The 16,624-nt window shown below is 33.3% G+C and overlaps 1 protein-coding gene across 1 annotated transcript in view; it reads left to right on the top strand.

Moving 5' to 3' along the window:
* Positions 1–16,624, top strand: part of LOC129948495 (motile sperm domain-containing protein 2-like) — a 66,269-nt gene that overhangs the window by 37,577 nt on the left and 12,068 nt on the right. Inside the window, exons 4-5 of the mRNA XM_056059516.1 lie at positions 5,217–5,289; positions 10,962–11,086. Coding sequence (XP_055915491.1) covers positions 5,217–5,289; positions 10,962–11,086 — 198 coding nt within the window. The remainder of the gene's footprint in view (positions 1–5,216; positions 5,290–10,961; positions 11,087–16,624) is intronic.

The following is a 16,624-nucleotide window of genomic DNA, read 5'->3' as shown; positions in this document are numbered from 1 at the left end:
CCTTTGGATAGTTCTGACTCAATATTCTGTGCATTTTACGAACCAAATTTTAAAAAAATCTGTTTTCGTTGGAGAGGATATTTATTTTATGATTTGGTTTTGATATTTTCACTATTTTCGAAATAAAAACTGGTTTTCGCGTTCTATTGGATTTCTTGTAAGACTTGTGTTCGGTCTGAATTAAAAAATGTGGTCTTATGTTGATGTTATAAAAACCGATTATGGATATTTATATTACCGTAGGCGGAAAAGTTTGCGCATTATCAGTGAAAAACGATATCCCTTACAACGTGACGGTTGCAGCCAAATACTTTTTTGTGGTCGGAAATTTAATCTTAAACTCGAATAAATCTAAAAACTAGGTATTTGAAAGAAGTACAAATATTTCTGAACTGACTTAAAATATCTAATATAAAATTACTACTTGTTAGTTATTCTTTTCAATGTCGTAAAGGCTTTGACACATGACAGTTGAGAAAAAACTAAAAATCGTTCAATGTGTCGAAATTATTGTATTATTTCTGTAATAGTTTAGTAAGGATGTAATTTATACTTATTTAAATTGTTAATGTTTTTTGGCTTGCCTTTCTATGGTAGTAAAAATTGCCCTAACTATTAAAGACAAAACTTGGCTCAATGTTACTTATGTACTTCAAACAAAAATGCCCTCTAAAGTCAAATTCGCCAAAGGATTCCATTTAGTTTATTTTCATTCGAAATACGTGATTTCATGATGGTTTTGTAGTGCTGAAGAAAAACTATATTGCCCTGTAAGGTATCAGAATCAATTCCAAAGCATACAGACTACACCATCCCCCAACTGCAATTCGACAGAAATTTCCAGATTTCTATGCCTCACAGATATTTTTGGGAGGATAGGACATTCTTGGAGGATGAGTCAATCCATTTTTACACAGATGGAGGTGTGTAGTCTGAACGACTGAAATTAAGTCTCTCATTCCGCCTTCCCAATCATTGTATCGTATTCCAGGTGGAACTTTTGGCGATAAAGGAAGTCTTGTCCTGGCTTAAAGAAAACGTGATATCAACATCTTATATCCGTATTTTCTTAGATAGCCAGGCCTCTATCAAATCTCTGGACTCTGTCTCTACAAACACTTTAACAGCCCATAACTGTCGATCATCTCTAATGGAGATGGCAAAACAGTTTAATATTCACCTTTGCTGGGTGCCGGGCCATAGAAACACACGAGGTAACTGTAGGGCAGATGAACTCGCCAGGAACGGTATAGTACAGCCCATCTTACCACGTTTGGCACGTACTGACATACAAATCGCTACTTGTAAACTGTTGCTAATGCAAGACGCTGTAAGGAGGGCAGGCACCAGGTGGAACAACATCACCACGTGTCAAGTCACAAAAAACATCTGGCCAACACTGGATATAAAACGTTCAAGGTGCTTGCTCTCTCTAAGCAGATCGCATATAGGTGTCAGCACCAGACACTGTCTAATAGGAAAGCACGCCACGTAACTAGGCGTATTCTCAAATGACTTTTGCAGAAGCTGTATGGACGAGGAAGAGGAAGAAACGGTTCTTCATCTTCTCTGCACACGCCCTGCTCTGGCTCGAAAACGCAAGAATTTCCTAGGAGAATTCTTTAACGATGTAAATAATATCAGCATAATCAGCCTCCCACGTTTCGTAAGGGACTCAAACTGGATTAATTGAGCTTAGGAGGAAGCCTCAAGATTCATGTGGTATCACATGTCCGTTTCCATCTTGGACAGCCACTATAACCTAACCTAACCTAACCTAACCTAAGGTATCAGAATGAACATACATTTCAATGAGAAACGAAAATTACAAACATTGTTGCTCTTCACGATTGAACTTTTAACACTGTTAAGGTATATATGCTACTTCATCCTCCAAAAAACTTACTAGACACTTTAACATTTGAAGCTTTAATATTTCAAGAACCTTAACTATGACTTAACTTGTATATTGAAAAACAGACCCCAAAAGTTTTAAAACAAAAAACTAAGGTACCATCAACGAAAAATTGCTTAGAATTGCTAAGATTTATATCTTATTATATTTTTTACTTTATATTTTACATTTCATTTTGATGGCACACTATTACAATAGATGTTTGATCTAATTGTAACTCTAAATTTAACACGAGACGAATTTTGTACATATCGTTCTTAAATCATTTTGTGATAAAAAAAATAAAGATTTACTAAACGAAACACTCTTAAACTTGACTTTTCAATAGAAAATGTTTTTTTTTTATTAACCCTAAATATTAAACAATTTCCAATGCAAAAAGAAGTCTATAGTGCTTCTGAACTATTCAAACGGGATTTGATTTTTATGAAAATCAAAATGAAGACTTAACTATGGAATCTTTTCATGAACTCAAAATTTCGACAATCGATCATTATCAACAAAAATTAATTTTAAAAGTCAAAAGATCACTGTTATGTTACATAAAGTTCATTAATATAAGGCAAAAAATGGATTCAACCTCGAAATGGTAGATAATGAGCTCGAAAAAATGTTTATATCTTCCTTTTGATGTTCTTACACTTTGTAAAAAGTCCCATAAATTCTCGTGTCCGCTTCGTAAGTTATGAACCGCCAAAAGTCGAAAAGTCCGCATTTTTGTTATTATCTCCGTTTATATTCGTCCAATGGTGTTAACACATTTGCCACAATTCGCTAAAATGTTTGTCTGAATCATTTTTTCATACGCTCAACTGTTTCGGAGATAGAGGGCAGAAAGTCCACACCACTTAAAAATTTATCGAAAACTGTGTTTTGTCATTTGAATAATAGATATAAATTTATTTTGAAGCACACTAGACCAATTATGAAGATCTCAATAATATATGTGTAAAATGCTAGTGAGTAGCTGTACTTTTCAGTGAAAGATTACACAAATAGTTATAAACATAGAATTTTCAAAGAATCTTTGTTCAGAAACTCTAATTTTGTCGGCATCAGTTGAATTTTAAAAAAGTGTCTGAAACGATTGAGCGTAAAAAAAAAACTGATTAATACGAAATCTTAGCAAATTAACACCATTGGACATATAAACCGTGGTTTAGGACGCGGACAGGAGATTTTATGAGAATTTTTACACAGTGTTTAAAAAACTAAAATAACCAACTTCCTAACTTTCATTCCAATGAGAAATTCTTATTTCACTGAACAAATAATACTTGTTTCAATTTAAAAATAAAAACAAAAATGTCACAAAGTTGAGCTCTGACATAAATGCTAGGCGAAAGCTTCTTAAAAGCTTTTTTGACTCAATTGAAAAGTACTATTCTCGCAAAAACAAAGAACACAAACATTTAAGTGTCATCCTTGGCAAACAAAATACTTGCGCATTGCTAAAAAAACATATCAAACGTCAGAAAATTGACAGCTTTTTTTTGTTTTTGCATTCCTCCAATCCCCATCAATTCAACATCCAAGATCCAACAAAAACATACAATTATTTGGATTTAGCATTTGATCCGGTAAAGAGGCATTATTTTGATAACGGAATCTTTTTCAAAGCGTATCAGCATCAGATTCTGCTATATTCGAATTGAAGACAAGTCTATTTATTAATTTCCATCAATCTGCTGGTCAGAAGTTTAAGGTGAATAATTTTCTTTATTAAATTGCTCTCAAGTGACGATTGCGATTTTTTTAAGAGGAGGATTGAAGTGTCGTTTAATCAATAACCATCACGAGAATCTCTTAAGTTGCTTTTAAAGATTCGGGTCGAGGCCGACTACACAGAGGTTTTATCTTCTAAGAAATTTAATTATCCATTCAATACGGTAAGTGCAGTCTCATATACAAAGCTATGTCCTTACTTATCTCTTGGTTTTCTTACATTTTCTTTCTAAAATAAAACTATGTAGGTAGTTGCAATATCCATATAGTTAAGTACATTATGTCGGAAAAGCAACCACCGTCCACCAGCAAGCCGAAGCACTCATCACGTCACACTCCACCGAGACCGAGCCAAGTAGGCCAATTTATTCTTAATCCATCGGTTCGGCAAGGCATATGGGTTCGGGATGCCATGTTGTTTTTTTTTTTTTTTGTTTTTTAATTAAAAAGCTGTGATTCAATTGATTAATATCCAAGTCAATCGAGCAGTGCGGTGTAGGTTCTCTACCAAAATAAACTTAACTTCCTCATTGTTGTCATTTTTGTCGTCACTTATTACCTAAGCATATTCTGCTTCTATTTAGCTGTTGGAGTGACTATATTTAAGAGAAACAAAACATTTCAATTCCAAACTGATTTGCTAGAAACTTTCAAGAATAGGATTGTTTGATTCAATACGTAACTATCAATGTACATTGATCCATTTTCGGATTATTAATAATTGCACAAAACTATTCTCCGTCGTAGGAAGAAGATTAAATAGGAACTTTGGAAGTTTGAGCGTGGAATAATTCTATTTTTCATTTTTGGATAGCGCCGTTTTTAAGTCAAACTTTATTAATACAAGACAAACATTTTGTTTAATGCATGTGTTTGAACAATGTTACAATTTTCAACTTTCTTTTCACATTCGTTCCTTGGTCGAATTGATGGCATAAACATCGCAGTGATACCTAACACGTAATTTGGTACCTACTAAACGGAAAACGAAATATACGACCTTTGTCAAATAAGGTAGGTCTTACACCCTTTTCTATCAGTGCTATGGATGAGTACAATGTGCATTCCTATTGGACCTTGAGCAACCGTTTATGTCGCTATGCTGGCTATTGTGTTGAATTTATAAATATCTTTATTTCGTAACTGAAAACTTTATACTTTTTTTTCCAAAAAGGGAATGAAGTTTAGTTACTTCTTCACTTAAAAACTCTTTCGTAGGGTCGAAGAAAAAAGCAGAACTACTTTTTTAAATACAAGTCTCCATGGCCTTAGACAATTTCGGATAGGATAGACTTTCGAAACAAAATAAATATTAGGGTCATCGTCTTTGAGAAAACTAGAGGCAAGAAATTATTACCTGTTTATTCATTTGTTGACTTGGATAAGAAAATCGATGATAGATATGTTTACCGTCTCAAAAACTTCTCCCTACAGAGAGAATCTTTTAACATTCTTGGGTGCGCTTTATGAAAAGTGAAGTGACCAATTTTTTGCTGTGGTTTTCCTAAAAGACTTCTGTTGTTGGTGTTAATTTCTTTGACAGAAATCTTTATAAGTAATTTTCTTACAATTACAGGTTCACTTTGCCAATTCCAGTCCAACCCGGTTACCAATGTCTGACGCCGAGGAACATCTTACACCCACCAATGGTAAGTGTATAGTTATGCATATATGTACACATTCAGCCCTATCACGGACTCAATTGTCACCGGTAACTTTCACGAATACCGGAAAATAGTATTGTCAAATAAAATCGCAGTGGAAAATCTCAAACAATTTTTCATTACGACCCGATTTTGTGATATAGTCCAGTCAATGACCGAGAAAAATTGCCTTCACCTCAAAAAAATTCAACGGTTTTGAAACTTAGCACACTTATTAAGGTGATGACCCAAAAAAATAGTACACAAGAATCTGACATGAGCTCTAGCGGCAGTTAAGAGAAACATGGAGTTTGTTTCAGTTTTTCACGTTTATCTCGAAAAATATTTATCGTATCAAAAAATGTTGTCCCACAAAATTAAAGCTTATTAAATTTTATGAAAAAATGTTTCTAGTAATTTTTTCGTATCTCTTATAGTTTATAAAATAACTCTAGTGGCAGTGAAGAGAAACATACTTTTTTCGGTTTTTCAGGTTCATCTCGAAAACTATTTGTCGTATCAAAAAATAATCTTTTACAAAATTAACTTCTTACTTACTTATCCGGCTCACAATCCATGAAGGGTCTCAGCCTGAGATACTGCAGTCTTCCATCGTGAACGATCCCTCGCATGCACTCTCCAGTCACAGAGACCAAACGCTCTAGCATCCGCAGTCACTTAGTCCTTGTACCGTAGGTTCGGTCTTCCTTGTCGTCTTGAACCTGGGGGCTGGGCTGAGAAGACTTTCTTGGCTGGAGCGTTGTCGTCTATTCGCTCGATGTGGCCGAGCCAATGTAGTCGTCTTTTCTTGGCCTTCTGGACTACATCCACATCTTGGTACAGCTCATACAGTTCTCGGTTGTAACTTCTTCTCCATTCGACATTGAATTCTTCGAGTGATGAGCAAATTTCATGAGTAGCATTCAGCCCTGGAACCTATTTGCTAAGTACACTATCAGTGAAAACAGCCTTGGTATGATTGGGAATGCGAAGCAGCCAGAAATACGAAATACCTGTACCAAGAAGCAAACAAAAAGTACAAAACGCTGTGTGAACAAAAACAAGGAGCATAAACTCTCACAATAGCATTGAAACTAAAGTATGTTAACGATAGCAGATCTTCTGGAAGATCGTGAAGACAATAAACGGCACAACTCTTTGGCAGAATATAAAAGTTGATGCTTCTATGTTAGCAACCTATTTCGAGAAACTCCTGAACAACAATCTCAATGAAAACGAACTTCACTTTGCGCTGCCATTTTTGGAAGTAGAAGAGCTAGAACGCCCAATAACTGCACAAGATGTAAGCAGAGACATTTCCCGCTTCAACACTAATAAAACTCCTGGTGAAGACCGTATTCCATATGAATTCTTGATAAATTCAACCGAAACTTTTCTAGAAGAGTTTACAAAGGCTTACAACTCTATTTTTAATTTTGGAAAGGTACCGGAAAGCTTTAAGAAAAATATAATATTTCCTTTACTAAAGAAGGGTGACCCAAAAGATCCAAGCAATTACAGAGGAATCTCGTTACTGGTATTATTTTGGAGAGACTGACGATCTGAGACAACGATCTACTCAGTGAGCTCCAAGCGGGTTTCCGAAAAGACTACTCCACAGTGGACAATATTTTCTCCCTTACTGCCATTGCGCAGTTTTTACTGGATAGAGGAAAGAAAAAAACTTTACGCATTCTTCGTTGACTTTAAGGCTGCCTTCAACTCGATAGATAGGAAAGCTCTATTTTTTAAATTGAGTAACCTAGGGTGTGTAAACGAAAATGCTCAAGGTATTGCAGAATGTGTATGAGGGAATGGAAACACTTTGTCTAGTTGGTTTCAGACGAAATAAGGAGTCAAGCAGGGATGCCTTCTGAGCCCAATACTCTTCTCAATTTTTCTTGATGATCTCAAAGATTCCCTACCTGGTGGTATAATGTTTGATGGTCTTGCAATAAAGCTGCTACTACATGCTGATGATATTGTCATAATACCAGAGAGCCCCAACATGATGCAGTTGATGATCATCAAACTACAGCAATATTGCTACTTATGAAATCTTCAACTTAATACGAGCAAATTGAAAATCATGGTTTTTCGCAACGGACTAGGACGATTTTCTCGAAACGAAAAATGGACTTGGAACAATGAAGATCTCGAAATAGTCAAACACTTGCAAGAAAAACTAAAAGAATCAAAACGCGCGATTAATAGTACCTGGAATGGAGTGTTGAGCAAGGGGAATATCCCTCCGAGCTCGAAGTATAAGATTTTTGATGCAGTTATGAGATCCATAATGTTCTATGCGGCACAAGTCTGGGGGATATACCAATATAAAGAGGTGGAACAACTTCTAAGATATTTTTTCAAAAAAATCTTCAGATTACCATACAACACTCCAAACTACATGGTTTATCTGGATACAGGTTTACCAACACTTTATATACACACTTTTGAACTTCATTTCAGCTACATCCAGAAAGTCATGGCACTACCGAGCAACCGTCTCCCTCACAAAGTACTGAAGTATCTCCAAAGGGGAAATCTGCAATTTTTTAATGAATGGACCTGCGTCATTTTGGAATACAAAAACGAGATGCCCTCAAGAAGTAAGATTCAAGATCTAATATAAAAAATAGAAGAGTCTACACGAAATGAATTCAAGAACCAAAGCGAACAAAGCCATTCAAGAACAACATACAGACTATTGCAGTATGACCTTGGTCCGAAGAATTATTTCGATGACAGATTTAACCTAGATATGATATCTACCATTTTTAAATCCAGGGGAGAACTACTATACTTAAATTACCTGCCATACATCAATGAAACAGATGTGGAGTGCACTTTGTGCAACTTAAGAGTAAGGGAAGATGTACAACACTTTGTGGGTTCTTGTCCCATACTTAGCCCAATAAGAAGAGCAATCTGGGACAAAGATACACTGTCGTTGGACGAAATCCTGCAAATCTTCAACGGAGAAGACTGGAGTCTTCTATATAACTTCTTAAAAACTGCACTAAAATACCGGCAACAAATTATGAATGAAGCATTCTTAGTAAATACATATATATGTATATTTTCTTAATAGTAAAACTAGATGGTCAAAAACATTATTTGACCTTTACTTACATATTTATTTAAAGAACACACTCATTTTCGGCTGATGGCAAAAGCCAATGCTCTATTGTGAATTTTGTACCAAACACTGAAATTATTGAACCAAATCAATCACTACTACTACTACACTATCTACACGCCCTCGTATCAAGCAATCCATACTCTTAATTCCACGCATTCGAGTTTCTTCAATTGTCTAGTCCGACCACACCCCTGTCCAAAATCGGTCAGTTCTTCTCATGGTAAAGTAACCCACTTGCGCAAAAGTTTTTAAATTCATCTGGGGTAATCACAGAAGGCAGTTGTATCATGTCCTGCAAATACAGGTGACATGATTTAGCGTACGAGAAGTGTCCTGCATCATAGAAATATGGAATCATATTCTTCACACGGTTAATATGGGCATTCTAATCGCCAGCGTAAATAAAATCTTTAAGCAATGTAATCATATTAAACAACTGAATCTATAAGGCTGAGTTTGCCCCTTAGATTTGAGCTTGTTAAGTTTTGTTTTTAGTTTCTCACTAAGATGGCTGAAATGAGGGTTTTGCTTTAGTGCACATAACGAAGGAGACTCATCAAGAACATTTTTCGTGAGATTTTGGATTTCCTCTAATTCATGTTGGCTTATGTCGACTTGTTTCATTATCATATTAGCTAAAGTTGTCTGTATTAGTATTGAAGCAAACTGCTCTAGCGAAAGGTTTTTCTTGCTGCATCTTTTTAACAGAAACCAGGGCGTATATAGTAGGTACTCATTAACTCTTGTGGGTCACTTCCACTCATCAGAGAACCTATTAAACCAATATGGGACATTAACAGGTGAAATCCACCGAATCTGACTACGTATTTTGATAGACAGGACTCAGATGAAACTGTGGCAAGTTTTCTTTACTTTTTATATAAAGAGGCTGGTCAAATGTTGCCCCAGGCATTTTTGAAATTTGTCACACAAACTGCCAGCATAGTGATGCCAACCAAAGAGTGTCGCGTGGTTTTGGCTGTTACTATTCTTCGGAACACGCATTCACATTCTCAAAAACTAATTTTTTTAATTCAATATCTGTTTTGTAGACATTTCAAAGGAAGTACTCCAACTTCTCCAGTTGATTTAGCACAAGGTAGTGTGTTCAGCTTTTGCATTCGTGTGTCAGTTTCTTTTTCTATGCAGCGATACATCTTATTCCGCTCAAAGAATAAATGTATTTAGTCCATCTAACGTTCTGGAATTATAAATCAAAATTGGTTAAATGACCCGCTGGAATCTGGGCGCGTGTGGGAAATAGCTGATATCTTCAACAACTGAGCTTCATAGTATGAAGAACAAAACCTTAAGCTTGATATAAAGTTTACCAAATTCTTGGAAGTAAGTAAGTAAATTCTTGGAACTAAGCTTTCTAAATATAACTAAGGCAAGGCTGCTTAGCATTGGAGACATGAATGATCTGGGACTCACAGCTGATATAATGCTGTTCCCTATTGCGATGCACTTACTTTTTCTATGTTCAATGTTCGGTTTGTTTATTAAAAAAGTTTCCAGAAACGTTTTTAGGTACACAATCGTCATCAACGTGTTTGCAAAAATCATCACATGTTTTCCTTAATATTGTCGATTGAGTTTTTTTACAAACTAAAACAAGTACAAACAAATTAATAATAGATTTCTCTAGGAAATTTAATAAACTTTAATTTTGTAAAAGATTATTTTTTGATACGACAAATAGTTTTCAAGATAAACCCGAAAAACCGAAAAAAAAAGTATGTTTCTCTTCACTGCCGCTAGAGTTATTTTATAAACTATAAGAGATACGAAAAATTTACTAGAAGCTTGTTTTCATAAAATTTAATGAGTTTTAATTTCGTATCACAAAATTTTTTGATATGACAAATAGTATTCGTGATAAAGGTGAAAAACTGAGACAAACTCCATGTTTCTCTTAACTGCCGCTAGAGCTCATGTCAGATTCTTCTTTTTTTAGGTACAAACTTGTATTAAGTGGACTAATACGGTTTTTTGGAATTCGTAATTCCTACTCCGATTACGATGGAGTTCGTGATAGGCCTGATTATTTTGTATTAATAAGAACATGTTTTTTAATTGTCACTTAATTCTAATTACACTTATTTATATACTTATTACAACAATACCAGTGAATTGGTGATGATTTTTTGATTGAATTTGATTAGCCATACTACTGGCAAATTTGGTTTAACTCTTTTCTTCATTCTTCTTCAGAGCACAATTATGAGTCCGAGAAGTAAGTCCATGAAATTAGTTGTGCTTTCATCTCAAAAATAAAAAACAAATAAAACAATTTATAAGTAAACAGAATAGTTATTCATAAATCATAATCAAAAATGATCTTCATTTATTGCAGAATTACGAAATTCATAATGAGTTTTTTTTATGTTTCGTTTTATTTTTTAGCAAAGCAATTTTTGTTCTTTTTGATTTGCCAAAATTAAACAAAATGCTTTTATTAATTTTTCATTTTGTTTTATGACAACTTACTATGGAAAGAAATTGATATGTTTTTATTTTATTTACATTTTTATAGAAGAAATGTTGCGAATCACTCCAAGTGACGTTATTGTCTTGAATAAGATTGAAGATTCAATTGAAGGTGAACTTAAGGGATCTGTTAATATTACTTGCACGAGTAAATATCCTATTACTTATAAGGTAAGTAAGATACTAATAGATCTTTATAAAGGGTGATTTTTTAAAATGTATAAGAAAAAAAAAACATATAAAATTCATTTGAATCTATAGTACGGTCCATATAACTTAATGTTTGAAGATTATTTCATACAAATGTTGACTTTGACTGACGACGGTTGACTTCCAATGCGTCAATTAAAGCGGGCATGTCCCTAGAGACATGAGCTTTAACATAGTCCCACAAAAAATAGTCTAATTTTGTTAAATCGCACGATCTGGGTGGCCACTTGGCCAGCCTCGAACGTTAAATAAAATGTTCATCGAACTCGACTCTCAATAAGTCCATTGTTGATCGTGCTGTGTAGCACCGTCTTGTTGAAACCACATGTTATGCAAGTCAAGCTCTAGTATATCGGGCAAAAAAAGTTGGGTATCATCTTACGGTAGCGCTCACCATACACTGTCCTGTAACCTGTTACGATTAACAACATCTTTGAAGAAGTTCGGTTCAATGATGCCACCAGCCCATAAACCGCACCAAACTGTGACTTTTTTTAGATGTATTGGTAGCTCTTGCAATGCTTCTGGCGGATATTTACTCCAATATCGACAATTCTACTTATTTACGTACCCATTGAGCCAAAAATGAGTTCGATTAAACTGACTATAAAATAGAAGAAGCGCGCATTTTTATAATAAAATTCAATAATTTGCAAGCGTTGTTCGTATGTAAGACGATTCATGGTTAAATTATAGACCAAACTGAAAATGTTTAACAGTGAAACAAAACTCGAAACGTGCGTCAGCTGTTTAAACCAGTGTTGCCAAAAAGATAATAGCTAAAAAATCACCCTTTATTTGACTTATAATTAATTTTGCAACAATCCCCATTCCTACTATCCCACTAGTAAACAAAAACAGAATTTGATCCATTATAACAGTTTTATTGATTCTTTTTGGGTTTCCGCTTTATTAATTATAAGATACTATATTTTATTTAGGTTAATTAATTTTTGTTTGCGACTTCAACATCTTCTTTTGAAGAAAATTGTTTTTTTATATAGTTTTGGAAACAACATGTGTTAAAGTTTAATAAAAGGTTGCTTTTAAAAAATTAAGTTGTCTAGTCATGATGAAGAATTATGCGACGTTGCTAGGCAGTTCACCTTTAACTGTCGACTAATTGCACTTACGCCCCATCCATTCCAGTAAAGGAAAAATCTCTAAAACTTAAAGCTTCTTAATGACCGCCACTACGTATCTTCATGTTTTATCTCACGGAATATTGGAAAAAGTGTTTACACCATTTTGGAGAAAATTATTTCGTTTGATATTTTAAAATCATATGATAGCATCATCATCAGGTTGTCTTTTCAAAATAAAATATCAGGTTCTGATAAATCCCTCCCTCGTTATTCATTACCATTGGGACTGTTTAAAATAAGTAGTATTTGATGAGTTCAAGACAGATAACCACAAAATAATAACTGATGTGCTCCAGGGCTCTGTCAAAGTGATAAGCTTATTTATTTTTTTGTTCACCTTTTTTTGTCATGAGAAAATGTTAAGAAAGAGATTTTAAATATTAATTCAGATCTAATTCCAGGTCCGGATGGTATTTCATTCTATTTAATAAAAAAAATTGTTTTCTTTAGTTGAACCTCTTCAGATTATTTACTGTCTCTTTCAAAGGGAGTTTTTTTAGATGATTGGAAGGTCAAAAAAATAGAATTATCGTGCAATAACCAAACATTCTGCTATACCGAAGCTTTTTGATTGTTGATTGTAAAAAACAAAATTTATATTCATGTTAAAGAATTCGTGAGTGGTAGATCTACTTTAACTAATTTTTCGCTTTTTACTCAACATTTGTCAATTGCCTTGGAATCTGGTTTTCAGGCTGATGTAATTTATACTGATTTTCGGAAAGCGTTTGATAGTATTTGTATTCTACTTCTTGTTCAAAAACTTTATAGATTCGGTTTTCATTCAACTTTTCTTAAGTGGATTCAAGCTATTTGGTTTATAGAAAACAATGTATGTATCATCTGGTGTTCCACAAGGGAGCCATCTTGGTCCATTGCTGTTTTTGATTTTTATAAATGAATTACCATTATACTTGAATTTTACAAATGGTCTATTAAAATATTTGCAACTGTTAAACGTATCAATGATCGTGTATTAATACAGAATTATATTTCGCTTAACATCAATAAATGTAGTTATATATCTTTTTCTCGATGTCATACTATTACTAATTATAATTATAATATTTCAAACGTCGTCTTATGTACAGTTTCGGAGATAAAGGACCTTGATGTAATATTCAATGACAAATTAAATTTCTCTGGGTATATGATTTATGTTATTGATGAAGCGAATTCAATGTTAGGCTTTCTTAAAAGAAATTGTGCCGAATTTTTGAATCCATATGCAATAAAATCCGTCTATATGTCTCTTGTACGTCCTCATTTGGAATATGCTTCAGTTGTATGGAATCCTCATTACACAGTTTAAAAAAATCGTATTGAGAAAGTTCAAAAGTCTTTTACAAAATTTGTAGTATTCTACAAGATGTGCTTTGATTGGTCTGAACTCTTTAGAAAATCGGCGAATAGTAATTGTGTAATGTTTGTTCATGTTTATTATATTGCCACATAAAATGCTTCGATTTAGTTAATCTATTAAAATTGTATGTTCCTGAAAGATGTATAACATCAAAACAATTGTTTTATATACCATATCATAGATTAATTTATGGTTTAAATGAACCAATTTCAAGATGCATGAATTATTTGATGAATTTAAAATATATTTAGATATAAGCCTAGAAAGGAATGTTATTAAGCAATATTTAAATGATAAAATAATTATTTAATCGGTAAGATTTAACTCGATAGATGAAGTAAGTAAATAAATAAATTTTGACCTTGACACCATTATAAAATGAGGAATACAAAATCGGATGGAATTTGATGCGTCAAAGATTTATTTGAAACAATTTAAAAGTTGAACTTGCATCAAGAAAAGAAATCTGAAATTCTTAAGGCGATGCAAGAAGCTTTCTTCCTCTCTGATCTGCCTACTATCTATCAAACTTATGTATATACAGTGATGGAAAAAATAAAAGAAATAATCTTCGTGTTCATTCTTTTTAACACATAAAGAGGTATTTGTGAAGAGTAGGAAAATAAAAACTACACAGATATATTTTTAATAATATGTTGCTTAAATGCAACAATTTTTTTTAAATAAAATTTGTGATTATTATGTTGTTTTATCCTGGAAAAAATAATAGAAAGAAAATTACAATGGTACTCTTTTTGTAGCAAAAAATAACTTAACGGTAAAAGTGTTTCAAATTCATTGTGTTTTTTGTAGTGGCACTCTTAATATTATTAACTACCTCCACTGTTCGCCCCATCGAATTTACCAATTCGGCACATGTCTCTACAGGTATGGAGTACCATATCCTTTGAATTTTCGACCAAAACTCGTATTTATTTTTGGTGTTACAATCTCCGATCCTTCGCTTTGCGATGCCCTATAAGTGTTCAATTGCGTTTAGGCCGGGGGATTGTGATGAGCATTATATAACATTTTTTTTGTTTTGTTGTAAGTTTTTTTTTTTTCCAATTTGGATTTTTTTGGTGCTTCGGATCATAATCCTGCATGAACTCTCATTTGATTGGCACCTCCTCTTCAGTTAATGTAAGCATATCTGAATTTAAGATGTGGACATAATCTACATCGCACATCTTATCCTTGATCCAAAATATTGGACCTACACCAGATACAGAAAAATACCCTCAAATCATTATATTCTCACCATCGTACTTCAGTGTCTTTCTTTGTGTGTTTGGAGTTAAACTTCTTGTCTTTTGGACTTCTCACATACTTTTTTCCATCGGAAGTAAACAAATTGATCTTCGTTTCATCCGACCACACAACTTACACTGGTAAGTGTTTGTATGCAAAGGTGTATAATGGTTTTCTTGGTTAAAAAATGGCACTTTACTTGGACTTTTACGAGGAAGACTTGCTTTTATAAGTTGGTTTCTTGTTTTTCTAGCTATCACTGGGCCGTTTTTGAGTTGTCTTTAAGAAAGAAATGGTTTCTTCTTTCATATTCTTAACAATAGTGTATGCGAAGAAGTTTATCTTTTTCCTCATGTTTCTTATTTAGGCGTGAATGTTTAAGGTTTTTGCAATTTCAGCCATCACTTTTCCAGTTTGTACTAGTTTTTTCTTCACTTCGAGTTCAAAATGAGTACAATGTAATTCACGGCCCAAACTTATTGAAATTATAGAAGACTTTTAAAAAATTTAGTTAGTTACGAAAATAAAATATCTTACAAACTCAAAAACCCAATTTGCATAAATTAAAAACTGACCCTAAAGTTAGAATAACAGTAAAAATAGCTTGTTTCTATTATTTTTTCCAAACGAAATCATCATTCGCCTTAAATTTTGTACCATTAAGTGAAAACAAAAAGTTGTATCCACAAAACAATTTCGCCATTTGAGAGCATTATTAGGTACGATTAAAATATAGACTTAGTTGCTAAAAAATATTGTGTATCGAAAATGATTATGAATGTTTCCATTATTTGTACAATTATCGTTGTTGATTTATTTACGTCGCTTGGACACTGTTGTAAGGTCTCTTGTATCACCCTTTTTTTAAAGTTATTTTAAAGGATTATGCTCTAGTGAAAGCTAGTTGCATTCCTCGACATTGTCTTCTATTTCACAAAAGCCTTGGCAAGCGAATGTTTACATACTAATCCGAAATAAACGTTATAATATTGTTATTATCTTTATTTTTTAACATATAAATTACAAATGTTTCAATATAAAAGATTTGAGAGCATGGCTTAAAAACCGTCTGCCGATTATATCTAAAATTATTACATTAAAATTTACATTTATTAATTTTAAACACAACAAGAAAATTGAAAATGAAAAAGTGTAGAGTATTTTAACATTAAATATAATTTTTAAGGGATTAACGGATTCAATATTTACTGTAGGACGGGCTTTTAGTTTAGCTAAAACAAAATAATAGATTGATTCTAACAGAGATTTACATAAATATTTCCGTAAGCGATAGCTTCAGCAACAAACCGGATAAGAACTTTCCAACCACACTCACCATTTAGAATTGAGTAACTCTTTTCTGTAGAAAGAAAGCTTTTCCTAAAGTTTAAACATCGAATTTCTTGGAGTAGTGCACATCTTGCTAGGAAGTGATTCGATTTGATTAAGGTTACAAAAATTACAATTATGATTTATATCAACCCTATGGGGTCTGTAATTTAGCTCTAGCATTTCAGTTCGGATCTTAAATATTAAACTCATCTCGTTAACTGTGAATTCTTTTCGAAAATAATTAGATTCCGTCAAACAATTATTCAGTTTTCTGTGTATCGTTCTTGACATGAACTCTTTAGCAAGGTTCAGACAATTTTGAAATATTTGTTCGTCAATTGCTGAGATGCAGTCATAAAATTCATCCTTCCATGAACCAAAGTTATTCAAGGCTAAATTCAATGTCGT

This window comes from Eupeodes corollae, chromosome 2, assembly GCF_945859685.1.
Source record: "Eupeodes corollae chromosome 2, idEupCoro1.1, whole genome shotgun sequence".
NCBI lineage: Eukaryota > Metazoa > Arthropoda > Insecta > Diptera > Syrphidae > Eupeodes > Eupeodes corollae.
Note: the sequence above shows the minus strand (reverse complement) of the source record. Positions and strands in the feature narration are given on the sequence as shown.